Genomic DNA, 26,528 nt, shown 5'->3' on the forward strand with positions numbered 1-26,528 from the left:
GAATCAGGGTTCCAGTTTCTCCACAACCTCGCCAGCATTTTTTGCTTGCTGTTCTGTTAAATTTTGCTATTTTGACTGGGGTGAGAGGGACTAGTCCTTGGAGAAGAACCTTTTGCTGGGAAAGGTAGAGGGTCAGTGAAAAACCCTCAACAGGGTAGATTGATGTCTGTAATAGTGAACTGTGTATATCAGATATGATGATAATAGCATAGGACAGGCAACAAGTCCATTGTTCATGGGGTTACTATAAGTTGCACTCAACTTGATGGCACATAGTAACAACAACAACAACATCCCTGGATTAATTTATTAATCATATTGTATCTTTATCTCCAGTTTTTGTCTACTCTTAGTGATTTCTCCAGGACAGCTATGTCTTGGGGAAAGTCTAGCCAGTGAGTGCCTTGGAGGCAAAGATGACAAAACTACATCTCACATACTTTGCTCATGTTGTTAGATGCCATCAAATTGAGTACAATTCATAGCGACCCTATGAACAACAGATCTCAATCCTTTTCTATCCTGTGCCCTCCTTATCATCTCTGACACACTTGTGCCCATTGGTGCAGTCACAGTGTCATTCTATCTTGTTGAGGGTCTTCCTCTTGTTTAAGAACCCTCCACCTTTCCAAGCATGAGGCCTTCTCCAAGGAATAGCCTCTCTGTACAACATGCCCAAAGTATGTGAGACAAAACTTTGTCATCTTTGCCTCCAAGTAGCATTCTGGCTGTTCTTTCTCCAAGACATACCTGTTTGTTATTTTGACATTCCATGGGATATTGAGTATTCTTCTCCAGCATCACAACTCAAAGGAATCAAGTCTTCTTCTGTAATCCTTATTCATTATGCAGCTCTCAAATCCATAGCAAGTGACTAAAAAGACCATGGCTTGAATCATATGCACCTTTGTCTTCAATCTTTGACATTATTGCTCCTCAAATTACAATATGGATTACATCTCAACATCATAGGCAGCATTGTAAAAGATGGAGAAAAGTTTGAAATTGTTAAAGACCCTATCTTACTTTTTGGATCCACAGTCAACACTTTTGGCACTAGCAGTATTGCATTGAGCTTGTCAGGAGAGACTATTCCTTGGAAAGGGTCATCATACTTGGAAATGTGGAGGGTTGGCAAAAGAGAGGAAGATCCTCAACCAAGTGTGTTAGCACAGTTACTATAGCAATGGGCTCAAGTGTGTCACAGGATAGGACAGGGTTCATAGCTAGTGTTCATAGGGTCACTATGAGTTGTACTCAAATTGATGGCACCTAACTCTAGCAATTAACTTGGTGGTTTTTTGTTTGAAGGACCCCACCCCCCCATCTTGGCATTATACATGGGGTTGGTCTGTTTTTCACAATTCTCTTAATTTTTATTTACCTGGGAATGACCTTTTTCACTATCATGTTTGGTGGATGATTTTTATTGTTTAAAATTTTTAGTTGGAAATTTTTGATCTTTGAGGGATTTTGCATAATACTACTGCTTTCTGACCTGTGGAGGTTTGTTTCCTCTTTTTTTCTAAAAAAATAGAGCTTAGTCTTATTGGTTCTCTTTTTTGATAACTTTTAATGTTATCCAGGCTGGTTTTAAGCTTCTTCCTTGGTCTCTCTAGTTCTGGAAATTTACATATCATATGTCTTGGTGATTTTCTTTTAGGATATGTCTTATTTGAGGTTCATTAAACTTCTCAAACCTTGTCTTCTAATATTTCATAAAATTAAAATTGCCCTTGCAACAACAAATCTTTGACAGTTTTCTCTTCTCTTCTGTTTTTCTTTGCCTTTCTGATCTGGTATTACCATCACAGGTGAATTATTACACTTTATTTTGTCCCATATTATTTTAGGCTTTCTTATTTCTTTTCTGATTGTTTTTCTAACAAATTAGTATTGAAAGCTTCATATTTAACTTTACTGATTCTGATATCTCTTGATTTCATTCTGTTTCTTCACACTTTCAATGTGTTATCGATTTCTAAAATTTAATATTAATCTTCTGAATTTTTATTTTTTATTTTACAATTATAATTTTTAAAACATCCTTATTCTAGAACTTTGTGTTTTCCTTGGCTTTTTTCCAGCATTTTTTTAAACTTTCTCTAAATCTGTCAATAATACCTAAATATTATTCTTAATTCCTTATTGTTGTTGTTGGTATTTACTATTGAGTTGCCTACGACTCATAGGGATCCTGCGTACAATAACTCTGAACCTACCCTACCAGTTCCCGCCCCCTAAGAAAGATTTGTTGGCTTGTTTTGTTTTTATGTTTTTCTTGTCATCTGTTTAGGCTACTTTGTCTTGTTTCTTAGTACAAGGTAAGGTCAGAGAATGTGTCCGAGATGTTGTGGGGATGTTGTATCTGTATTTAGTGATTATATGTTGATATATTCTGTCCAGTTTCTCTTTCTACTTTGTTTCACTTTAGCTTGTTCAGATATATCTGAACACTTGGGGTGAGCGTGCCTCTAGACTTGCTATCTTGCCACTATTTAGGCTTCTCACTACCATATTCCTTGTAGGTACATTGGAGGATCTGCGTGTATATGCAGATAAATCTTAGCTTTTTGGTGTAGAAGTGTTATGGGTTGACTTGAATTGTGAAAGCCATCATCTGTCATTGGTGAGGTGGTGCGGGGGTTGGTGGGCATTCTTGTCCGATAGTGGAGCTGCAAGATGTGTTGATGGGGCTGGAGTGTGAGCAGTTTTGGTCTCTCACCACTTGGGGCAAATTTTAAAAGATGGATAAAACTTAAACAAATAACAATAAAAAGAGGACAAAAACAGAAAAGAAAACAATTAAAAATGTTAACATAATAGGATATGAAACCAAAGCTAGGTTTAAGGGAAGGAAAAAGAAAACAGAGAGTAAAAACCAAAAGCAAAAACTAGGTTGGGGGAAAATAAAAGAAATAATGAGAGAAAATATTGTTGTTGTTTTGTGCCTTTGAGTCACTTGCGACTCACAACTACCCTATGCACAATAGCTCTGAACCAGGTCTTATCCTGAGCCAGTCTTGCTATCTTTGACACACCTACCCCCATTACCTAGCAACTATGTGATTCTATCAGATCCAGGGTCTTCCTCTCCTGTGCTGTCCTTCCATCCTTCCAAGAATGATGTCCTTCTCCAAGTACAGGTCCCTCCTGACTACATGGCCAGAGAATGTAAGATGAAGTTTGAAACTCCTTGCCTCCAAGGAGCAACTTGGTTTCACCCTCTCCAGGACAGATCGATTTGTTCTCTTGTCAGTCCATGGTATGTCCAATACTGTTCTTCGGCAACACAACACAAAGACATCAATTCTTCTCTCATCCTTAGCCATTGTCCAGCTCTCTGATGCATGGTAAGTAATTGAAAAAAAAAAAAGAATAAAATATGACAACATTTGAGGGGAAAGAAAATAGCTAGAAAAGAAAGGAAGAAAAAGGGAATGTAAAACTATAAAGGAGGAAGAAATGAGAAGGAAAAAAGGAAAGGTGAAAATGAGGAAGCAGCAGGTAGTATTGTGCCTGGTTCTAGAAGGAGATTCTGTCAGCTGGGAAATAGTTCCTGCTGGTCCAGAGAAAGACGAAGGGCAGGAAGCTTGGTCGCATAAAGAACTCCTGCTAGTCCAGTTTGAAATGGGGCCACATGCTTGGTCCTAAAATAAGATCCTGCTGAACTAGAAGAAACTAACTGTGAACAGGGTTCCTGGTATCCCAGAAGGAGTTCCTACAAGCCTAGATGGTGGCTGTAGTTGATGATGGCTTGGTGCTAGTACTCAGACGATGTTTAGGGCAAGGGATCTGGTGGCCCCAAATGTTCAGATGACTTGAGAAAGCTGATTGAGTGCCTCTAAGCTCATTGATATGCACTCAAGTTTGCACACAGTTCACCTTATACAGAGGAGGGGCTGTGTGGGTGTAGAGTGTGGGTGTCTTTCTGGATGGATGGTGGTGACGGATGGCCACACCTCTGATCACTACAAGGATTTTGTCTTTTTCTAATTCCCAGCCTCTAAGATAGGCAATTGTGTATTAGTGGCAAGGAGTTGTGCTGCCAACCCAAAAACATGCAGTTTGAATTCAATAGCAGCTCCATGAGACAAAGATGGGCAGTTTACTACCTCTGAAAATGGTCTGGGAGAACAGCTATGAGTCAGTTCTGACTCGACAGCACACAACAGGCATTTGTCTGAATGCTTTTTTAAAAGTTCAGAATATCCTCACTGTGTCAGGGCAGCTGATGATTCATTGCTGTCTTTCTTTGTTTACAGTTTTCTTCTAGTTGCTGCCTGGTCAACTATTTTGTCCTTTCTTTTGAAGTTCAGGGTTCGGGAGTTATCATTGGTATCTGTTTCAACTAGTTTCTTGTGTCTTTCTATCTGGGTCTGTTTCTATCATGGCTTACTATTTTACTGAGGTTTTTAAATCTTTTTTAAAATATAAATGTTTATTCCATTTTCCTAGTGGGAAAAACAAATAGAATAAAAAGACAAAGACCAAACATCACTTACTTTGATATAAATTATACTGTCTAAATAAGAAGTCTATCTTTCATGGAAAGATATCTGCTCTTTGTAAGCAAGTCTTGAAATCTCTTTGTGGGCTATAGTGGGTTGAGTAAGCATGTGACATTCAGTTTGGTGGAGAAATGTAAGGGTGCTGTGGACTTGACTGGGTACTCAGGAGGTGAGGGGGTACCTGGTCAGAGCTCCTAGGTGATGTGTATGACAGGCAGCTTGAGGGCAATGCTCACTTGAACTTGGTCTGACTAGCCAAAGAAATGCTGAGCAGCCACCTTCTAACATGTTGCTCTTTTCTCCTTGACAGGAACGGCTCCTGATGAGTCTCCTACCCCGCAACGTTGCCATGGAGATGAAGGAGGACTTTCTGAAACCTCCTGAGAGGATTTTCCACAAGATTTACATTCAGAGGCATGACAACGTGAGGTGGGCTTGCCTGACTTAGGCCCTCTATGAAGGAGGGTACTGTTGGGCATCTCTTTGCAAGGAAATGGAGCAAGAGGTGGAGGCAGGTGGGCGGTGGGGTGCATGTGACACCTGTCCTTTCCTGTTTTCCCATTTCAATTCCTTGGTTCTTCCCAGGAGAACTAGAAAGGGTCTAATTCTGTCCCTAGAATTTTATCTGGGCAGGAGATTTGCTCATATCAGATTCATATCTGAGCATTGTTCTTGTCGGGACTAGGCTCTGATGTAGACACCTCATAATTTCCCTAAGGGGATCAGTATTATCATTCACATTTTATAAGTAAGAAAATAGAGCCCTCAGAGCCTAGTAACTTGCTTAAGACACTGAAAGATATACTTGTTTGTTTTAAAGATTGTCTTTAAAAACATTTGTTCCAACAAAAAGAAAAAACTGCAAAACAAAACAAAAATCTGTTCCTTAAATATTCCTGCTTCAAAACTGTTTATTGTGGTTGTAACATACCTAGCATGGAGGAATGTTGTTGGTTTGAAGATCATGCTTTATACAGATGTGTACTTTTGGATGGGAGAAGGACGTTTTGAAGAATTCCAAGTGCACTTTTACTTTCTACTGGTTTTTTACTGGCTCTTCTGGGAGTTAGTTTCAGTCCTTCTTGTCTACTGTGCTTGCTGAACAAAGGTAGAGGAGGCCCCTGTCAACAAAAAAGTTACCATTTTTATTATCTGTTTTTCTGTATTGAGCGGACAGAGTCCCTGTAAGTCCATCCTTGTTGATCTGAAATGATTTGAGAAGGTTAACTCCTGTAGTACTCCTTGCCCCTGTCTGATTTCGCATTGAAAGCCAGCTGACCAACTGGTCTTGCTGCAAGCTGACTGGACAGTATTCCAAGTTCTTTCTTATTTATGGCCTTCTCATTGTGGAGAGGACTAGTGTCATCCTCATTCTTCACATAAAGAAACTGAAACAGGATGGGACAAGGCTCATGGTGTATGGAACGTAGCCAAGGAGCCAATACTTGAACCCAGGTGACCTAACTCCAGAAATCAAGCTCAGAACATCTCTGTTAAGTAGCTTGTTCGGTTTGATAGTATCACCTGTCCAAAAACCTTGGAAAGCATCACTTCCACTTTATAGGTGAGGAAACTGAAGCTTACAAAGGAAAGCTTATATAACTATCAGAGCTAAGACCTGACCTCAGAGTAGTTGAATAATGTCTGCCTCAGTATTTCCCATTTTGCCCCTTTGCACATCTTTAATAGACCAGGACATGATGCAATGAACTAGAATAGTATTGAAAAGAGCAAACCACCTGGATGAGTGAGGCATCTCCTAGAGGTGAAGTCAGACCTCCTATAGAGCAAGAGAGGTATGAGATATCAAGACATTCCTAGGAGCCATGGATTCTTACCCTCAGCTCCCTCCTCTGGCTTGGGAAGAACAAATTGAGATGTAGAGAGTGATTACTTCTCTTCCTATTGAAAAATCTCCACCTTAGTCTGTTTGTAGGGAAACACTGGTAACTTAGTGGTAAAAAGTTATGCAGCTAGTGAGAGGCGGGCTGTTCAAATCCATAAGTTGTTCAATGGGAAAAAGATGACAGGCAATCTCATCCCATAAGATTTACAGCCCCTGAAAACCTGATGAAGGTCACCTTTGAGGTAATGGCAACAGCAGGTATGATAGCCTGAGAGCAGAGGAAAGAAGTAGAGACAGCAGTCAGAGACATCTTCCCCTACCCCAGACATGACCACCTCACTGTCCTCTTTACAATCTTTTTTAAAATCTGTCCATGACTGCTACATCACTCTAGGATTAAATTAAAAATTCAGAATACCATTCAGAATACATGGCAGGCTAACTGACATCATTGGGACTGGAGGAAAAAGGAGCTCTGAAAATCCCTTCCTCATGAAAGCTAAAAGAATACTGCAAAAATGGTGACAACCAAATTTCAGAACTCTAGAAACTATCAAGGCTTTCCAAAATCTAGCAAGTATTCCTCCAAGAAAATTGGCTTATTCCCAGTAAGAACAGTGAGCTCTATGGCACTTGGATTTACTATATTCCCATCTCCATCTTGCCAGTGTCATAGTAGAATGCATCAAAATCAATGGCCATAAATTAGTGAGAATCAGCACATTGAAAGCCACTGACAGTGTCACGGTAGGGGTGAGATTCTTTCATAGGGTTGAGATCTGTTATTACTCTATCTGACTTGACGTATTCTAGAAAGTTCCACTGCTTGTTTGTGATGAACCTCAGAAGGTGCCTTAGCCTTTCTTCTTTGGCTGGTCTTGAGGTTCATCACAAGTGGAAAGTGAGCAATAAAGAAAAATTGTCAACTCCCTGGTTGAGTTAGGAAGGCATTTCATAACACTGGAAAAAAAAAAAGAAAAAGAAATCAACCATTTTAGGTATGTCCTGTAATCTAAAGGAAACTATCTAAAAAGCCAAAGCATGAGAATAATGTCTCACCAAATAAAGAAAATCAATAAATAAAGAGAAAATAAAAAAAATAACCATCTTGGAGTTGTAAAGTACAACAGAGACAGAAGATCCTCTAGAGGACTTCAGCTATAATTTAAGTGAAGAAAAAATAAGTGAGGCTGAGGATAGATCAGTTGGGTTTGTTTACTATGAGGAAAAGAAAGAAAAAATAAGTAAAAATAATGAATAGCCCTCAGAGATCTGTGGTCCAAAAGAATGGGATTTCCAGAAGCAAGAGAAAAAGGGGAGGGGGTAGAGGGAAAGAGAGAGGGAGAGGGAGAGAGAGAGGGGGAGAGAGAGAATGAGAACACAGGATAGAATGAAGTTTTGAAGAAATAATGACCTTAATCTTTCTAAATTTCATTAAAATATTGATTTATACATACAAGAGCCCCCTTTTGGGTCATTTCTAAAACACTTTATTTGTTGAACAACTTTAGAGTAACAACAAAATTACAAATAGGTAATTACCATTTTTATTACTCCCACTCCCCTATTATCAACATCTTCCACCTAGAATCTTTACATTACTTTGTCATATTTTCTACAATGTCTCAGATTCTGTTGTGTTCTCTGATTTTCCTTGTTTTTGGTGTCCATGATAGTTTTTCCCCTTTGTTTTATTTTATACTGGTTTACTTACATAGTTCATATACATTGTTTTTCACACTGGATCTTTTGTATGTTCTTTTGAAACTGAAAAAAGATCCACAAAGACAAAAAGACTTTTCAGAGCACCAAGAGAAAAGTCATTCATCAGATCCATAGGATCTGCAATATGCTAAAGCCAGCTGATTTCCCACTGGCAATGTGAAAGTCAAAGGCAGCTGAGAAGTGTATCTGGGAAGGAATTACAGCCACAGCTGTGGTACTTGCCTCTGTTCAGGACCCTCTTTTTCTTGTACTAACTTTTTCTCCTTGGGTCTCTGCTGTAAGGTCACCTGACCAACGTTAGCTAAGATAACAGACACTCCAACTCCCTGCTTTACTTTTCTCCATAATTATACTTGTCACTCTTGAGATACTGTGACTTTATGTGTTGACTCTACCTCTTCACCCCTTGTCTGGAATAGAGGTCTCTTATTTGCCCTACATCTCTAGCAATTACAATAGCCTTTAAGCACATGTAGCTCTCTAGCACATATAGCCCTTAAGGAATATGTGATGGAAGATTTAATGAATTATAATACTTACAAATTATTATAAGCAATTATTGAGCTTTTCTAGTGCCTAAAAAAATTTTTCTAGGAGAAAGATGGATAATCTCCTGTTCTACCATTTACAGCGTCAGAAATGCACCGGATGTCAGCTATGAGTCAGTTCCCACCCGACAGCAATGAGTTTGAGTTGATATTTGTTGTTTTGGTTTTGGTTTTGTTTTTTTCAATTAAGTGTAAAGTGTTGTTCTAAATGTAATTAATTTAATCCTACAAATTTATATAGGTACCACAGGCAGTTCCTAGATTAGGAATAGATTCTTTAAGTCAATTTTGTTCTTAATTTGGAACAGTTAGGTACAACTTGTATCTAAAATCAGTCAAATGTTTATCTTAGTGTATATGTCATAGAGTGTATTTTTCCACACATAAGGGATGTTAAAGAAAAACTGATACACTAAAGCAGCTTTGATGCACATTAAAAAGTAGCACCCATGGTATACAGAGCAATTTTTTTTTTTCTGTAATGGTTCCTCCTGGGATTCTATAACTATAGATTGTATATAAATTGGGCATTTATAACCTGGGAACTGCCTGTAGTCTTCTTCCCACTTTACAGATGAAAATACTGACACATGGAGGAATTAGACAAGTTGTCCAGGTTTCAGTATTAAAGATGGGCTATCTTGATGAATTCATGCTCATCCCCTCAGCTCTCCTCTTTTTTTTTTTTCCAGAGCTGGCTACGGGGTCTTCTTGGGAGTCTTGTGCTCTGCTGTTTACGGCTCATATTTCATGCTCTAGTTATTCACCATTGTTTGTTGTTTGGCAAGCTTATTGAGTATTTCTCACTCATGTTGAGTATGCTTTTTGTCCTTTCTGTGTTTTTCTTTCTCCTTCCCTCCATAATCTTAGTAATACCCATGCAGGCTTCAGATTTTATGCAGGATCTAGACTTAGGTGTGAAGCCATCTTTGGCCTTCAGAGCTGGCGCTGTGCCTGCTTGGAACATTCCTGGGCCACTGAATCATTGCATCATTGCACTTTGCTAAATTGCTTATGACATGTCATTCCTGGCCTGAGCCTCTTCCTCCTATTCTTTGAGAACCTTGCGTGGCATGGGAGAGGTACTTCATAAATTTTGACCTCTGTGGATGGATTAATTAGGATGTCCTGGGGAGTAAGTTTTCCCTAACAAGTGGAGGTGATTAGTCAGAGACTAAGAGAAAGACATTTGAATAAATTATTATTTGCAGGAGAAAGAAGGAAAAAACTCACTGATTTTCAAAAGTATAAATATGCCTGGATTTTATGCTAAAAATGGAAGGAAACCACTAGTTTTGTCTGTTTCAATCTCCCTGTAATTCTTGCTCTCAGCTTTCCAGTATTAATTAATTATACTTCCAATACCCTAATCTCCCAGGTTTTATTTACACATTCATTCATTCATTCATTTACACATCTATTCTGAATGATACATTGAAACAGTACCCACTGTGCTGACTGTGTGAGTTAGAACTTGTTTTCAGCACCCAGCCCCACTGAGAAAGTGATGAGACATGCTGAGAATCTCATTGGAGAAGCTCAGCAGCTGTCTCTGCATAAGAATTGGTGGTAGAATATGGGTATAATTGAGCACCTGGTCAGGTTCCTGCTGTGAACAAACATGGATTTGGTCTCCATTTTTTTTAATAAATAATTGAAACTGTAGATTTGAGTTAAGATGTGGGGACAAGAAGTCAGAGATGAAGGGGACAAGATACTGAGATGCCACCTTTTTTTATTCATTGAAAGTCACACCTTTATGCTCAGGTCTCAGAAAATTTCACCAGGATTTACCATGTGTTCACTGATTTCCCAAGTGTCTGGAACAGGCCTTTTGACTGCAAATTACAAGGTGTTGTCCTTGTAGCAACTGCATGAACAAAGGGCTTACTCTGCCTGTGGGATGAAAGGCCTGCAGGTGGGTGGCCAAGTTTCTGGATCAGCAGCTCAGTGGTTGAACTCAGGAGACCTTTCCAGCAATGGTCAGGGCAGCACCCTAGTCCAGTCAAAGTCCCTGTGCCTCCTGCCACAATTACAGATATTCGGGATGCTGAGAGAATTCAAGACAAAACCATAATCCAATCAAAGTCCCCCTGCCTCCTGCCACACTTAGATTCAGGATGCTGGGTTTTGAGTAGATCCTCCACTCCTTTAAATGTTACACTCAAGGAAGTCTCTCTCTGCCTTTTTCTTTTTTAATGTGAACAGTAATTCATAGCCATCAAGTTCATCCTAACTCTTGGCGACCCCCAGTCTTAGAGTAGAACTTGACCTATGTGATTTTGTTGGCTATAATCATTAACAAATGACCAGGCCTTTTTTCTACTGAGTGGGCTCAAACTGTCAACTTTTAGGTTAACAATCAAGTATAAATCATTTGTGCATGCAAGGACAGTATCCCACAAAACATTCTCTGGGAAATGCAGGGCCAAATGGTTTAGAAACTCTTTTTTCTGACCTTGGTTAACACCTTCTGTGGAGTGGTTGTTTTACCTCTCTACTGCACTAGATCTGGTCAGCGTGGAGTGGGACACCTGGGTTTCAGGGTAGCACTATGCTGTAAATAGATCACTCAGCCTTTTTTCCAAGTGTCTTTGGGCTTGAACCTTTGATATTTCAATCAGTAGCTATTTGTTAACTGTACCGCCTTGGAATTGTCTCAGTTGTAACTGTTTTTTTTACCCCACTAGACCAGGATGGTGCAAATGGTTAACACTCTCAGCTCCTGACCAGAAATTTAAAAGTCTGAGTCTGTGCAGAAACTCCTCAGAATAAAGGCCTGGTAATCAGCATTAAAAAAAGACACCCCTGAAAATACTGTGGAGTCCAGTTCTACTCTGACACATAAGGGTGGCTGTGAGCCCAAGTTGACTTGATGGCAGCTATTCAGACTATAAGGAAGGTCAAATGGCTTAGTGGTAAGGAGTAGCATTGCAAGTCCAAAGGTATATGGTTTTAATCCACCGGCAACTCTGGTAACCAATCTCCTCTCATGTGATTTACTGCCTCTGAAAACCCACTGGAGAGTCAGCTATGGGTCATTTCAAACTCGATGGTAAACACAACAACATTCAGACCATGAGCTGTTCTCTTCCTGGAATCCTATCTGATTTTTTTCATCATCAGTACATAGCATAGCAACTGACACATGGTAGAATATCAGTAAATGTGGGTTAGTGAACAGATATTGTTGTTGTTGTACACTGTTGGGTCAGAACTAACCCATAACTGACTCTCCAGTGGGTTTTCAGAGACAGCAAATTACACGGGAAGAGATTGCCAGTCCTTCTCCCATGAAGCAGTGGGAAGGCCTGAACCATGTACTTCTGTGTTGGCAGTGCAATTCATTACCACTAAGCCAAACTTTAAAAGTGAACCCAGAGTGAGAAAATCAGTAACCTAATACACAGAGCAAAATTTCTCCATCAGAGTTCTAGGCTGTACTCTTTTTTTATAGAAGAAGATCATGACATCTTTTCTCCTGTGGAGAAAGTTTGGTGAGTTTGAACTGCTAATCTCTTGGCTTCTAGCTGAGCTTTTAGCAATTTCATCATTGGGGCTCTTTGGTGTAAGTCTTAGTACTATGAAACCCCTGTTGTTCACTTTCTTGCTGAGGATCATGAACCCTGGAGTCACATAAAGTCCTGAACTCCTGATGTCAGGTCCTGGGCCAGCTTCATGCTGCCTTCTGGGTTGATGTAGAACAGGACCCTTTATCTTGGGTGTGGCGGGACTGGGCAGAGTAGGAAAGAGATGTTCATTGGAAGGCCTGGTCGGCCTAGTATCAGCAGGTGAAACAGGACACATAGATGTTGGCCACATAGGTGGCTCCTTTCATCGTAGGTCAAGAATGACCCTTTCTTGTCCTTGTTTAGAGAATCAAAAAACACTGAAGGAGATGAATAAATGGACATCACTCTTACATATTGTAAAACTATAGAATATTAAGGATAAAATCACATTTGTTGAATTTTTTTTTCTTCACTTCTCAAGTATTTTATGAGTATGTTTTCTTTTATAGGAAGAGGAAACTGTAGACTTAATTCTTTTTGAAGTCTTCTTGTGGTTGTTGTTGTTGTTGTTGTTGAATACAATCAAGTCAGAACTGACCCATAGCTGACCCTTTAGCAGGTTTTCAGAGGTAGTTAATTGCACAGGAAGAGATTTGCCCATCTCCCATGGAACAACTGGTAGGTTTGAACCATGTGCCTTTGGGATTGCAGCACAGCTTCTGGCCACTAGGGCTCTGAAAAAAATGGAGTTGAATGGTAGACAGTGAAGTCAATCCTAGGTTCTGTTGAATGTAGAAAACAAGCAGACAGTGGTAATTGAATCAGCTGTGACTCAGGACATTGTGGCTCCTGTGTGTGGCTGTGATCTTTTACAGACAGAGTGCCTGGCCTCTATTCCCAGTTACTTCTGAGTGGATTTGGCCTCCAGCATCCTGGTTAAAAGCCAGGTATTTATTGTGCCACCCAGGGGCATTGCAGTACACTTGAGTCTCCACATAGAGCATGTGTTCCCTCACTCAGGGCTGCCATATTGGGGGAGGGGACATGTCCAAACAGAAATCCCCGGATTCTGCCCCTGTGCATTTTTAGGCTCCAGCTCCTTCCTTCTTTGCATCTGCCCTGGGCTACTGGAAGGGAAAGAAAGAAAGAAAGGAGTGGGGAGAGCCATACATTGAACATCCTTACGCTGCTCACATGCGTCTTGAGCCCTCTGTCATAGTGTCTGGTAAGAGAACAGTGGGTAGTGTTCTCTGTTTCCTTTGTGGTCAAGACAAAACCTTGGAGCATCACTGAGCCTCTGTCTTCTCACTTGTGAAATGAGAGCAATGGCACCTTCATGTCTTCTTATATATAAAGGAGGTTGTCTGGTTTAAAGTGGTCTATAAATAAAATGTCTGCAGTAAGTTGGGGTTATTATTGCTAAAAGTAGGTGGTTTCTTTGTTGGGGAACATACCAGTGCCCCCTTTCTCTCAACAGCATTCTATTTGCGGACATTGTGGGCTTCACAGGGCTGGCGTCCCAGTGCACTGCCCAGGAGCTGGTGAAACTCCTAAATGAACTCTTCGGGAAGTTTGATGAGCTAGCCACGGTAAGCACCACCCTTCCCCTACCCCTCCTTGAATTGTTTCTGAAAGAAGAGTATGCCGAGTGGGCTCCACACTTTGAAGATGTGAGTAAATTGATTGCAAAGCAGGTTTACTTAACAGTCCTACTTAAAACCCATCGTTTTTAGCTTAACTGTTGATCAGTTGGACCTAGGCCTTACATTTGCTAGATAAAATGATGCTTGCTGAAGCATAGTAAACACACATCTGCATCAAAGCCTTCAGAGACAATGACCCTCTTCTGGCTTTATTGCAGTGCCTCTCACCCTGTCCAGCAGCCCCTGACTCTTACAAGAGCTCCAAAATCTTCACTGGTAAACTAGTGTGGGTCTGGGAGACAATGCTTCCAACATGCAAGGTTTAGGCAAGCCAGTGTGCCGCTAGGAGCAGGTCATGGCCACTAGAACTTGTGACTCTCCCATGGCACTGTGGAAGGGCCAACCTTTCTCAGATATGTGGTTATCCACAAGGTGTGCATAAATGAGAAGATACTCCCTCCCATCTTCCTTCTGTGCTACCGTCCTCAGAGCAATGGTGCCCACACAAGTCTCAGGGCCTCTGCATCTCTGTCCCAGGCCCCCATTTTCATACTGGGAAGCTGTCTCTGCCTGTACCAGTGGGGAGCCAGCCAGTGGTATCTAAAGTTAAATGAGATCTCTACTACAGCTCTGGGTGCTCTGGGCCCTCTGGACCAAACAAAAGGACTCCTGCCTTTCTCCTCTCCATCACCAATGCTCATTTCACAGAAATGCTGATATCCAAGAGGCCTTTGGAATGGAAATACTATTTGAATTTCCTAGACTACTAAGCTTGATTATTTAGTCTTTGTCTCACTCTGGTGGTAAAAGTGGGCTGCAACTGTCTTAGGCAGTACGTGACATATGTAGCATATTATTGTTACCAACTAGAAATTTCTTATTTCAGTCTCCATCTTTTCCTTTAGTTTAACATGAGGGATTAACAATCCTTTCCACCACTCCATTGTACAAATGAGAGACATGCAACAATTATAAAGCTGGACATTTGGTCGAGCTGGCCTTCAGTCCTGAAATTCTCACTTTGAATTCTTGACCTTTACAGAAAGCTAGAACAAACCAAGTTAATTGAGGTAACCTTCTAGGAGAGTCCGGTGACATGGATATGTCTTTTCTGGGGGACAGATGGGCCCAGTTACAGAGAGCATAAACTTCAGGGATCTTAGGCAGATCTCTGGGGCATCATGGAGATATCAGCTAAGCCTGAGATGGTGAGGTCTCCCTGGGCAGGAATGAGAGATGGAACCCCTCAGGCAGTGATGCTGCTGGGCTAGGGCTTTCCTCTCCTGGGTCCATTTCCAGGGAAACTAGATGCTGAGGCCAATATGCCAGGGTAGGCAGAAGTCCCTTGTCCATGGACTCCTGTCTGCCTGGATTTTAAAGGCCTTCCTGGGACCTGTCCTCTGTGGAATCGACAACTGCAGCTTCACCTGGGCATGCTGTGCCCTGAGCAAGACATACCACAGGCAAATCCTACTTTCATTGCTGACTGTGTGGTAGGTATCAACACAAATAATGCCCCCTTGGAAGCAGATCGAGTTCTGATCTTCTCATTTCTCCGTCCTCATCACCTGCTATCCTGCTGATACAATATTATCCCATCTGGGTCTTGGTTAGGGGTTACCAGCTGCACACTCAAGTCCTCCCAATTCCCTTCACTTCAGACCAGCCAGCTTCTTTTGTCTCTTGTTCCTAGATATCTAGGGTTGGGTGAGAACTCAGAAGTTGAAAAGACAAAGTCCTTCAGACTGCCAAACAGGCAGATGCAGCCCCTGCCAACCCTGACTGGCCCTGTGGCTCCATAACTCCCTGAGATGACTCAGAGTTCACAGAGAACATGGCATACCAACATGTCATAACCAGAAAGGATGTAAACAGTAGGTTCTGACACACAGCTCAGTGCCTCCAATGTGCACCTGCCCGCATGACAGGAGCTGTGGTCTCCTGCCAGGGAGTCCAGTATACCTGTCTGTTTCTCAGTTACTGGCTGGGCTCCTTAGCCAGAGGGTGTCTCAACAGCCTTCAGCTATTTAAGGGAAATCCTCCAAGGCCACTTGAGGGTAGAAGGATACTTAAGGGAACTCAGTGAACCTCACTGTGTTTCCCTGAGATAAGTCTGCAAAGCCTGTAGTAGACACTCCCTTGACTATGTGGAGCCTTGTTTGGGGGCCTCCACTTCCTTGATGGGTACCTTCTCTGCAGTGATCTGAACACCTGTCTTGGAAGACTGTAGCCTGCCCTTGCTGGCTTTACAGTGCAGTGATAACTAGGCTGGACAGAGCTGTACTACAGACAGACCTGTTGCTGGTCTGGGAACTTCTGAAGCCACCTATCTCAGTGAGTTTGGTGATCAGATGACAGAAATACCCTGTCTTTTGCCTTCTTATTTTTCTTCTATCTGTGAGTATATTTGGAATAACTTATTGCTCACTTATTGGAAACTACCTATGTATTAACACTGGAATCTAACAGTAACAGGAATGCCTTTCTCATTTGTGATGTTGTTCTGCCCTCCCTGAGATACTGGACCAGACAAGTAGGCAGCCAGGCTTATGCACAAAAACTGGAATAGGGTGCTGCAGCAGGCATCCAGGAAGCCTTTTCTACTTGGATGGAGGTAAAGCAAAGAGGCAGCTATGCTTGGACAGCTCTTGTAACTCCAGGGGAGCACTTGGGTCTGAGGCTTGCCTACTGACCACTTCATTGTCTGGGCTCTGCCAGACACTGGTGTCTGCTTCCCCTGCCTTGGGATATAGGAGAGAAGCATGAGGAGATGTTTATGGAGATGGCTAAGACGAAGATGGTTAATTGTAGCTACTTGTGAGAAGGGGACTGTTACTCTGTTAAAGGGAACCAGAACTTTCCCCAAAGAATGTGGCAGTTACAGAAACATCTTTGAAAGAAGAGCATGCTCCTTTGATGATGAAGAGGTGGGAGAGGATCTCTGATGGCTTAGTATGCCAGAATGAAGTCCAAAAGGGTTGCTGGGGGAAATGGAGGGCTCAGCAGACTGCCCAAGAAAGGCATGGAGATGGAATCTGGCTTATATCTGAGACCACACAGACTGAGCCAGCTGGTCAAAGAAGGGTGCATGAACTCTGTAGAAGAGTAGAGGAGATTGAGGGTGGTGGGCTCTGGGCATGGCCATCAATTCTTCTCGGAGCCCATGCATTATGGATGCACTGTTAGTTCTAAGATCTTGAGAGCTCGGTAGGATTTTTCCAGTAGATATGAGCATTTAATTGTGCTAATGAGAAACCTATACTTGGACCAAGAGGCAGTAGTCAGAACAGATCAGGGTACACTGCATGGTTCAAAATTGGGAAGGGTGTACGCCAGGGGTGCATCCTGTCTCCATACCTTTTCAACATGTATGCAGAGCAGATTATCCGAGAGGCTGGGCTCTATGAGGAGAATTGTGGCATCAGGATTGGTGGAAGATGTATTAACAATCTGCGTTATGCAGATGACACAACCCTGCTTGCTGAAACTGAGGAGGACCTCATGCACTTGCTGCGAAGGGTCAAGGACTGCAGCCTTCGGTATGGACTGAGGCTCAATGTCAAGAAGACAAAGATTCTCACCACTGGACCAATTGGCAGCATCAGGATGGATGGCAAAGAGATTGAGATTGTTCACAGCTTCAGTTTGCTCGACTCCACAGTCAACACTCTTGGCACCAGCAGTCAGGAAATCAAAAAGCTTATCGCGATGGGAAAGTCTGCTGTTAGGGACCTCTCAAAGGTACTCAGGAGCAACAGTGTCTCTCTGGAGACTAAGGTGCGCCTAATACAGGCCATGGTCTTTGCAATCGCTTCTTATGCATCAGAGAGTTGGACAATGACTAGAGAGGACAGAAGGAGAGTTGATGCCTTTGAGCTGTGGTGCTGGAGAAGAGTACTGAATGTACCACGGACTGCCAGGAAAACAAATAGATTCATCTTGGAGAGGATTAAACCAAGCTACTCCTTGGAGGCAAGGATTCTGGGGCTTCGTCTGACATACTTTGGACATGTTGCCAGGAGGAACGGGTCCTTGGAGAGGGACATCATGCTTGGGAGGGTGGAGGGACAGCGCAGGAGGGGAAGACCCTCTATGAGATGGATTGATTCGGTGACTGGGGTAATCGGGATGGGTGTGTCAGAGGCAGTGTGGTTGGCGCAGGATAGAGCAGGGTTTAGGGCTGTTGTGCATAGGGTCGCTATGAGTCGCAAACAACTCGACGGCATATAACAACAACAACAACATGAAGGTTTGGACCGTGGTGTTCCAATGGATATAGAAACAGCACAGACAAAGGCAGCGAGGGAAAGGTGAAGCATGCATTCTGTCCTGATGGTGGGTGGGGGGACAGTAAGTCCAGGACAGAAAATATATCTGACAAGCTCCATGGCATGCAAGCTTAGGGCTTGCTGTGCAAGCAGAAGGGTATAAACACAACCCTATTCTTGGGCTTGGGAAAGCAGATTGGGCAGGAAGGAGGCAGGGAGACCAGAGGGGGAGCTGATGAATTAGAGTCACAAGTAGAGAACAAGGATGAATCTAAGAGAGGAGGCTGGCAGGACTCCTCAAATTTGTATCTCCGAAGAACGTAAGAGGCCAGAAACTCCGTGGGTGACAGTGGTTCCAGAGGGGGCAATTAGACTCACAGATGGAAGCCTGGGCTTCCCAAGCCTCTGAAAAGCAGCCAAATCCCCATTAAGGACAGTATAGGGTGGCAGTAAGTTCTAAAGCTGCCTGGCTCTGGAGGAGCTGTGACTCTATAAACCTCTCAGACTATTCTAGGAGTCAGGAGAGCAGGCAAGGGCAAAAGGATTGCTGGTTCTGTGGGGAGCCTATGAAGGGCTCTCAGCATCATGTGACCCTCATCTTCCCCCTTCATCTGACTTTAACTCCTGCATCATTTGAAACAACTTCCAGGGATGCTTCTTTAAAAAAATGTTTCTTTGACAATTCACCTGTTCTTTTTGCCTGAAAAAGTGCTCCCCTCCTATCTTCTCTTGTTTTTCAATGTGTGGCAGGCAGAATTATAAAATTAAGCCTGCAAGACTCCAACCCCTGCCTATTCAATGAGGTAGATGTTACTGTGAAATGTTTTGCTCAAGTCTGGGGAGAAGAGGCAGGTGATCTCAGCAGACCCAACACCACTGGCTGAACTTGTGCAAAGCAAAGTGCTTTCTCCTACTGGCTGCCAAAGAGGAAGTCAGAGACTTGAAGCATGAAGGTGATTCATCCTGGTTGGTTTGAAATGCAGGATATCATTACCAAGGAGCAAGGGAGGGCCATCACTGATAGCCTGCAAGAGATAGGACCTCAGTCCTACAGCTTCAGGGGTCAGATTCTGCTACAACCGGTTGTTGTTATTAAGTGCCATCGAGTCAGGTATGTCTTATAGAAACCCTATGAATCCAGTTTAAGAACTAAGAAAATGGGTCTTCTCCAGAGCCCCAAGTAAGAGCCTGGGTCATAATGCCTAGATTTCAACTTTTTAAGACTCAGAAGAGATGAATTAAACTTTTCACCCACAGAACTGTGTGCTCATAAGTGAGACATGTTTTAAGGTGCTAAGTTGGTAGTAACTTGTTACACATCATAGAAAATTAAGACCCGGGGGAGCTCTGGTGGCCTAGTGGCAAGAAGCTGCAACTACAATCCCAGAGGTGCACGGTTCGAATCCACCAGATGCTCTGCCGGGGAAGGAGGGGCAATCTCCTCCTGTACCAGTCAGATCTGATTTGACGGTACACGCACACAAAAAAATAATAAAATAAAAAAAATTTTAAAAAAAGAAAATTAAGACCCCAAGGTAACCTGAACCCCATCTCTAGTATTCAGCCCTAGTGGCTCCTCACCAGTGTCCCAGCCCTGAAACTCAGACCACATCATGCATTCCCTCATGACCCTGTTATTGTTCTGTGTTTTTTACTTGGAAATCAGAGCCTTTTCCATTTTGTCTCACAATGTTCAATGTGCAGGATCTAGAACATGAAAGGAGCTCATTGTTTATGTGCAGGCATTGTGTGTATGCAAGCACTTGTTTTTGTGTGCTGGTGAATCAGAACCAACCCATAGCTGACCCTCCAGAGGGTTTTCAGAGGCTGTCTAATCATATGGGAGGGGATTACCCATCTTTCTCCTAAAGAGGAGCTGGTGGATTTGAACTATATTTCTTCGAGATCGCAGTACAGCTCCTTACCACTAGGCCACCAGAGCTCCCTTGCAAGCTTTTATATGTATGCAAATATTATGTGTGTGCAAGCATTTAACCTCCACTTCCTCAGCCCCTGATTTTCTAAACTATTTTACCAATTGTGCCCTTCAGTCAGTTTTATGCTAAATCTCTCTGGATAGTGTGTCTCAGACTGAGTTTGTTACTGTTCTCAGCAGATTGCCACTATAGCTTGTCCTTGGTTGGCCACTGCTTGTGTGAAATGACCCGCTCTAAATAATAGGTTTTATTTTTAAAACTTCATCCTCTTTGACCTCTGTATTCATTTTTGTCTTTTACAACTTTAGTGAATTTTATTCCAGAATTTTTCTTTGTTTGTTCTTTTTGCCTGGAAAATTCCTTCTTTTCTCTTGTACTGTTCTCTGTACTCCCAGCTTCCTCCTTAACGTTTTGTCTTCAAGTACAGTGAGACTTTGGAGAAATTGCCACTTTATATCTTCTGAGACATGGAAGGGATGAGTAAGTCTATGGGTTATGTAACTACAAGAACATCCAAGCACTTTCCCCACATAACTTTGGTACAATATTAGACTTATCATAGCTTTGAGTTGTAGAAGACCTTAGATATATGTTGACTCAACTCTCCAAGTGCAAGTGAGAACACAATCTGAGGGAGGCAATGCCCATGTAGGGCCATCCACTAAAGCTGGATGTGAAGACCATGCCAGGCTGCCTGCCTATGGGGACATCATTTAAGGAGTCATCCAGCAAGCAAGGGGCCCTAGAAGAGACAATTTGAATGCCAGCATTAAGGGCCATCTCATATACTTCTAGGCCTGCAGAAGTTTTATTTTCTGGTGAAAATAATTCCTCAGTGTGAATGAAGGACCAAAAGGAAAGCGTACATCTTGGGGTTCCATGGTCTGTGGCTGCAGTATGTGATAGACAAGTAGTGTCTATATTCATGAAAACAGGACTGAGGGCCATCAACAGTTGAGATCAACTCAGGTTTTGTTACTGATAGATTGATTCTTGTTTTTCCTATAAAAAGCCATACTATATAAGAAATAAAACTAAGACTAAACTAGAAGTTTAGGAAACTTCATAGGAAGTATTTTGGGTATAGAACTTATTTTTTTAATTAACGGTTTTCAATTGAGTTTGAATACCAGTACAATAGAAGAACAAACAGGTTTGTTCTTAAAACCAGGCTAATCCTTGGTGGCAAGGGTTCTGAAGCTTCATTTGACATACTTTGGAGAAGTTACAAGGAAGTACTGGTCCTTGGAAAGGGATATCATGCTTGGGAGGGTGGAGGGACTCCTGCTGAGATGGATTGATTCAGTCACTGAGGAAAGGGGAGTAGATGTGTCAGAGATAATAAGGCTGGCACAGGATAGAGCAGAATTTAGGGCAGTTGTACATATGGTTGCTATGAGTCTCAAGTAACTTGATGGCACATAACAACAAACAATAACAGTAAAAGACCAGTCTTCTGGGTAACTGGTCCATCAATTGCAAAATAGTGTACTGGGTGGGTAGGATAGAGGGGGTGGGTGGTGCTGTGTGGCAGGGTGACAAACATGGCATTTAGGAATGCCAATTCTAGACACTGAGGAGTGCCCATATCAGTTTCATTTTCTGCATCATAAACACTAGATAAGGAGATCAGGGTCAAGAAAGTTAAGGGGACACAGTGCTGACGAATGAATGACACTGTACAGATGGACAATACAGTGTGTCTGCAAGCAGGAGAAAGACTTTCTCTGCTTTCTGTGAGAGGGAGGGCTGACTTGAGATTCTCCCTGCATACAAACTGGATACATTGGAAATTCTGATCTCACTCCACTCCAAAGACAAAGGAAGACATTAAGCTTCAGGAGATAAAGCACAGGAGGTGACCCACTACTTCCCAGAGTGAGCCCTTTGAGGTACCTTAGGGAGATGAGACTGAAACTTCCCTTGGGATAGATATATTCTCCATTTGGGAAAGCAGGGCCATCCTAGGGGCCAAACAGGACAAGAGAGTTTGGAACACAGATCTACAAGCTAGGTAAAGACTTTCTCAGCTTTCTGTGAGAGGAAAGGCTGACTTGAGACCCTCTTTCATACAAACTGTGTAAGTTAGTGGTCCTGATTTCATACCACTCCAGGGGCTAAGGAAGACATTAAGCTTCAGGAGAGAAAGCAAAGGAAGTAAGGCACTGCCACCGAGAATGAGCCCTTTAAGGTGCTTATGGGGAGACAGGACTGAAACTTTGCTGTAGATAAATCCTTCTATTTGGAGACCCTTTCCTCTGTGGTTTCAGGGCCATTCCAGGGGCCAAACAGGACAGAGTTTGGGACACAGAGCCACAAGCAGGGGAAAGATTTTCTCAGCTTTCTCAACTGGGACATTGTGCTATAAGAAAGAGAACTGACCTTATACCACTCCAAAGACAAAGGAAGACATTAAGCTTCAGGAGAGAAAGTATAGGTGAGACACTGCTTCCCAGAGAGAATCCTTCCAGGTGCTTGTGGGGAGATCAGACTGAAACGTCCCTGGAGATAGAACCCTCCTTGCAGCACCATCCCACGGGCCAAACAGGACAAGGGTTTGGTACATATATACACAAACAGGAGAAAGACTTTCTCAGCTTTCTGTGTGAGGGAGGGCTGATTTGAGAACCTCCCCCCTCAAATAAAAACTGTGTAAGGTGGTGGCACTGATACTGATGCTACCCCAGAGACAAAGGAAGACATTAAGCTTCAGGGGAGAAAGTGCAGGAAGTGAGACACTGCTGCCCAGAATGAACCCTGTGAGTTACATGTGGAGAGATAAGACAAAACTCTCTGTGGGTCAGTCTTCCACTTGGGGAAAACAATGGAAGCCACTCATAAAGGGAATACCCTAGAGTTAAATAACCAGAAGAAATACACTGATGAAGAGTTATTTGAATAGCTACATAAGAAAGTGCAAATGATGGAAGAAACATTGGAAACCAACACGAAAGCAAACACTGCAGAGACAAGCAAGAAGAAGAGAGGAAAAGAGGACCTTGCACATCTACAGAAAAAAAAATGCAAAAGATGGAAGAAAGAATTGAAACTATAGATAAAGAGGTATAAGAATTTAAAAAATCATCACAAGATAGAGAGGCTATAGCGAAAACAATACTGGAAAGAAGAGAAATACATGAAAATGCAATTCAGAATATTAAGACCAAAATGGTAGAAGTGTCCAAAATACTGGAGGAACAAAAAAGTAGAAGAGAAGATATGGAACAGAAAGTCAAGAGCTGGAAGACAAGAACCACAATGAAAATATATTCAAAGAAAAATTAGAGATGAGACATAAAGGAAATGAAGAAAACATTAGAATCATGTGGGATGACATCAAAACAAACAGCATATGTATGATTGGAATTCCAGAATACAAGGGACCGGGATCACTGAAAAAATTGTGGAAGAGGTACTAGAAAAAAACGTCTCACGTATTATGAAAAACAAGGAAATCTGCATTCAAGAAGCTCAGCAAGCACCAAATAGAGTAGCTTCAAAAAGAAAAACATCAAGAGATATCATTGTGAAATTATCCAAAATAAAATATTAGGATAGAATACTAAAAACAGCATGAGAAGAATAAAGAGTTATCTACAAAGGAAAAGCAATAAGGTTAAGTTCCGATTTTTCAGCGGCAACCATGGGAGCAAGTCAATGGATGGCATATACAAAGAGTTGATAGAGAACAATTGCCAACCAAGGACCCTGTATCTAGCAAAGCTCTCCGTCAAATATGAAGGAGAAATTAGATTCTTTGCAGAAAGGAAAGAAGGAATTTGTGAATCCAAGACCAAATCTATAAGAATTTTAAGGAAAGTCCTTCATTCAGAGACACCAAAGGAAAGTGGATGTACTTATAGTAGTAACACAAAACAACAAAAAGAAACACAGAAAAAAACCCCACCACCACACCAGTGATAAAATCTGGTGTGTCAATGATCACACGTAATGTGAATGGGATAAATGCACCAATCAAGAGAAAACATATAGTAGAATGGATAAAAAAGTAAAGCCCATCAATATATTGTCTACAAGAAACATATCTAAGAAATGAACAGAAAGATAGACTCAAAATCAAAGGTGGGGGGAATACAAAACAAATGGCATCTACAAGAAAACAGGAGTAGCAATAGTAGTATCTGATAAAGTAGACTTCAAGAAGAAAATCATCATGAAAGATAAGGAGAGGCAGTATATAATGATTAAAGACACAACAGATCAAGAAGACATAACATTGATCAATGTGCACTAAATTATAGACCTGCTTAATACACAAAACAACTGTTAACAGAATTGAAGAAAGAAATAGCACCACAATAGTGGTTGTTGTTGTTATTATGAGCCATCAAGTCGCTTGCGACTCATAGTGACTCTATGTATAAGAGCCCTAAATGCTGTTCTATCCTGTGCCAACCTCACCGTCTCAAACACACTCATTCCCACCACTCCACTCACAGAATCGATCCATCTCATTGAGAGTCTTCCTCTCCTGCGCCGTCCCTCCACTCTCCCAAACATGATGTACCTCTCCAAGGACCAGTCCCTCCTTGCAACATGCCCAAAGTATGTCAGACGAAGCTTCAGAATCCTTGGCGTCAAGGAGCATTCTGGCTTCACCTGTTTGTTCTCCTAGGAGTCCATGGTATATTGAACACTCTTCTCAAGCACCACAGCTTAAAGGCATCAATTCTCTTTCTATCATCCCTGTTCACTGTCCAACTCTCCAATGCATAACACATAATTGCAAAGACTATAGCATGGTTCAGGTGCATCTTAGTCTCCAGCCTGACATTGCTGCTCTTCAGTACTCTTGAGAGGACCCTCACAGCTGAATTTCCCAATACAATTAGTCTTCTGATTTCCTGGCTGCTGTTACCAAGAGTGTTGACTGTGGAACCAAGTAAACTAAAACTGTTAACTATCTCAATCTCTCCACCATCCATCCTGATGCTGCCAGTGGGCTCAGTGGTGAGAATCTTTGTTTTCTTGATGTTGAACTTCAATCCATATTGAAGACTGCAGTCCTTGACCTTCTGCAGCAAACGTTTCTGGTCCTCCTCAGCAAGCAGGTAGGAGACTTTAATACACAACTCTCACCAAAGGATAGGTCAATTCAAAAGAAACTTAATGAAGATGCAGAAGATTTAACTTTACATTCAGTCATCTTGACCTTGTGGATGTGTCCTGATCATTACACTGAACTAAAACTCAATTCACTCTCTTCTCAAGTGCACATGGAACATATTCCAGAACTGACAACATATTAGGGCACAAAGCAAGCCTGAACAAATTAAAAAGACATTGAAATAATACGAAGTATCTTCTTGACTGCAATGCCATAAAACAAGAAATTAACAAGAGGATAAAGTTTCTAAAACCACCCACGTGGAAGCAAAATACCCCCGACCCCAAAGAAGACAATTGGATAATAGAAGAAATAAAGAATGAAATAAAAAGTTCCTCAAAACAAATTATGTTGTACCTGGTGTACTGGGTTCACAGGCCGTAGAAGACAGATACTCATGAGAGATGATGGAAGGAAAAGGACTGCAGCTCTACTAGGCTGGCAGCACCCTTTTAGAGCTGAACCTTGTATATATTATAAAGCTATAGTTATGCAAAGGCATTTGACTGTGTGGATCATAACAAACTGTGGCTGACTCTGAGAAGAATAGGAATCCCAGAACATTTAATCATGCTAATGCAAAACCTATACTTGGACCAAGAGGCAGTAGTCAGAACTGAGCAGGGTAACACTGAATGGTTCAAAATTGGGAAGGGTGTATGCCATGGATGTGTCCTGTCTCCATACCTTTTCAACTTGTATGCAGAGCAGATTATCTGGGAGGCTGGGCTCTATGAGGAGAATTATGGTATCAGGATTGGTGGAAGATCTATTAACAAACTGCGTTATGCAGATGACACAACCCTGCTTGCTGAAACTGAGGAGGACCTCATGCACTTACTGCAGAGGGTCAAGGACTGCAGCCTTCAATATGGACTGAGGCTGAATGTCAAGAAGACAAAGATTCTCACCACTGGACCAATCGGTAGCATTAGGATGGATGGCGAAGAGATTGAGATTGTTCACAGCTTCAGTTTGCTCGGCTCCACAGTCAACACTCTTGGCACCAGCAGCCAGGAAATAAAAAATGTATTGCAATGGGAAAGTCTGCTGTTAGGGACCTCTCTAAAGTACTCAAGAGCAATGGTGTATCTCTGGAGACTAAGGTGTGCCTGATAGAGGCCATGGTCTTTGCAATCACTTGTTATGCATCAGAGAGTTGGACAATGACTAGGGAGGACAGAAGGAGAATTGATGCCTTTGAGCTGTGGTGCTGGAGGAGTATTGACTGTACCATGGACTGCCAAGAAAACAAACAGATTCATCTTGGAGAGAATTAAACCAAGCTACTCCTTGGAGGCAAGGATTCTGGGGCTTCGTCTGACATACTTTGGGCATGTTGCAAGGAGGGACAGGTCCTTGGAGGGGGACATCATGCTTGGGAGGGTGGAGAGACAGCGCAAGAGGGGA

The 26,528-nt window shown here is 42.1% G+C and overlaps 1 protein-coding gene across 1 annotated transcript in view; it reads left to right on the plus strand.

Annotated features, from left to right (window-relative positions):
- The window catches only part of ADCY1 (adenylate cyclase 1 (brain)), a 461,486-nt gene that overhangs the window by 140,822 nt on the left and 294,136 nt on the right, over positions 1 to 26,528 (plus strand). The window contains exons 3-4 of the mRNA XM_006902175.1: positions 4,822 to 4,940; positions 13,620 to 13,731. Coding sequence (XP_006902237.1) covers positions 4,822 to 4,940; positions 13,620 to 13,731 — 231 coding nt within the window. The remainder of the gene's footprint in view (positions 1 to 4,821; positions 4,941 to 13,619; positions 13,732 to 26,528) is intronic.

The sequence above is a fragment of the Elephantulus edwardii genome, unplaced genomic scaffold (genome assembly GCF_000299155.1).
Source record: "Elephantulus edwardii isolate Elephantulus edwardi_28Jun2011 unplaced genomic scaffold, EleEdw1.0 scaffold00376, whole genome shotgun sequence".
NCBI lineage: Eukaryota > Metazoa > Chordata > Mammalia > Macroscelidea > Macroscelididae > Elephantulus > Elephantulus edwardii.